Here is a 1,799-nt window from a genome sequence, read left to right as displayed (position 1 = left end):
CTACTACTACTACTACTACTACTACTACTACTACTACTACTACTACTACTACTACTACTACTACTACTACTACTACTACTATTAGTTCTACTGCTATTAGTTCTACTGCTACTACTACTACTACTGCTACTACTACTACTGCTACTACTACTGCTGCTACTACTGCTACTACTACTGCTACTGCTACTGCTACTGCTACTGCTACTGCTACTGCTACTGCTACTGCTACTGCTACTACTACTACTATTATGCCGTCAGAAAGCACTTGAAATACCAGGAGGTGTGGGTAAGCGACGATCTTCCCAAAGAATTTGACCCCAGGAAGAAATGGCCCAAATGTCAAAGCCTGAGTGAGGTCAGAGATCAGTCTACCTGTGGATCATGCTGGGTGAGGAAATGTTTTTGTGGTTGTTGTGGTGGTTTTTGTGGACGCTGTTGTTTCTGTGGTGGCTTTTCGTTATGCTAAAGAAAAAGATCATTTGAAAAAAAAAGACAAGACCATTTTTTTGTTACCTCTGAAAAAATTCTTCTGTGTATCTTTTCGTTTGGTGTTTATACCGATTTTTTTAAACTTTTAAAATTCTTTCTTAGAGCCTTTAAAGTGGCAATGAAAATCACTCGTCTTTTGAACTGGAACTCAAAATCACTTCTTTTTTGAACTGGTACTCAAAAGCGCTCGTCTTTTGAACTGGTACTCAAAATCACTTGTTTTTTTAACCGGTAATCAAAATCCCTTGTCTTTTGAAGTGGTACTCAAAATCATTCGTCTTTTCAATGGCATCTCTTCAAATCATTCGTCTTTTCAATAACATCTCTTCAAATTGTTCGACTTTTCAAAGAGGTATTTTCAAATCATTCGTGTTTTCTCCAGGCCTTCGGTTCCGTGGAGGCTATGACAGACAGAATCTGCATCGCAGGGGGCGGCGCCGTCCACATTTCTGCCGAGGACATGAACAGCTGTTGTGACTCTTGTGGCATGGGGTGAGTGGCATCTCAGCATCTTTGTTGTTGGGTTTTTTCTTTTTTTTTCTTTTGGTAAGTGTCTTACAGCGCTTGCAATTGCATAAGACCAATTCATGAGTGTGCGGGAGGTATTGAAACATTTTCAGTTTGGTAGGAGTTTTGAATTTTGCCCGGGTGGCGGCCGAAGCCTACTTTTATCTGTTTTAAGACCACCAAGGGATCTTTATCGTGCGCAACTAGCACACGAGACCTCTGAGTTCGTTTTGCGAGAGAGAGAGAGAGAGAGAGAGAGAGAGAGAGAGAGAGAGAGAGAGAGAGAGAGAGAGAGAGAGAGAGAGAGAGGGGGCAAAGAGGAAAAAATGGAGGGGGGGGGAAGAGGTGGCAGAAAGTGGAGACGACAGAATATGGCTAGACAGCAGGAAAGGAGGTGAAAGAAAGGAGGAAATTTTAGATATGAAATGTTTTGTCGTTGTCAGGTTTAGAGCCTGGAACCTATTAATTCAGAGGCGAACACAGTAACCTCTAGACAACGAGAACCCTAGCAGAATTGTTGTTATAGATTAATACTAAATAGGACAATTATTTATTTCACCACTTCTCTGTTCTATCGACGTGCGTACCCGCTTGTATTCTCTAAAATTGGTTCCTTGTCTTTTCTCTACCGGTTTATAGTGAGCGTTCTCGAAGACTAAGTTTGAACTTGTGTTTTGCTTTTTATGCGTGTATTTGTGTTTGTATGTATGCGTATCTTGTGTGTGCATATGCGAGTAAAAATGTATGGTAACTGAATGTGTCTGTCTTCATGTAAGTATGTACATATATAATGTGTATAAATA

At 40.5% G+C, this 1,799-nt stretch overlaps 1 protein-coding gene across 1 annotated transcript in view; it reads left to right on the top strand.

Annotated features, from left to right (window-relative positions):
* Positions 1 to 1,799, top strand: part of LOC118477818 (cathepsin B-like) — a gene marked incomplete in the record, with an annotated part of 16,977 nt that overhangs the window by 10,040 nt on the left and 5,138 nt on the right. The window contains 2 exon segments of the mRNA XM_035970191.1: positions 259 to 388; positions 872 to 981. Coding sequence (XP_035826084.1) covers positions 259 to 388; positions 872 to 981 — 240 coding nt within the window.

The sequence above is a fragment of the Aplysia californica genome, unplaced genomic scaffold (genome assembly GCF_000002075.1).
Source record: "Aplysia californica isolate F4 #8 unplaced genomic scaffold, AplCal3.0 scaffold00232, whole genome shotgun sequence".
Lineage (NCBI taxonomy): Eukaryota > Metazoa > Mollusca > Gastropoda > Aplysiida > Aplysiidae > Aplysia > Aplysia californica.
Note: the sequence above shows the minus strand (reverse complement) of the source record. Positions and strands in the feature narration are given on the sequence as shown.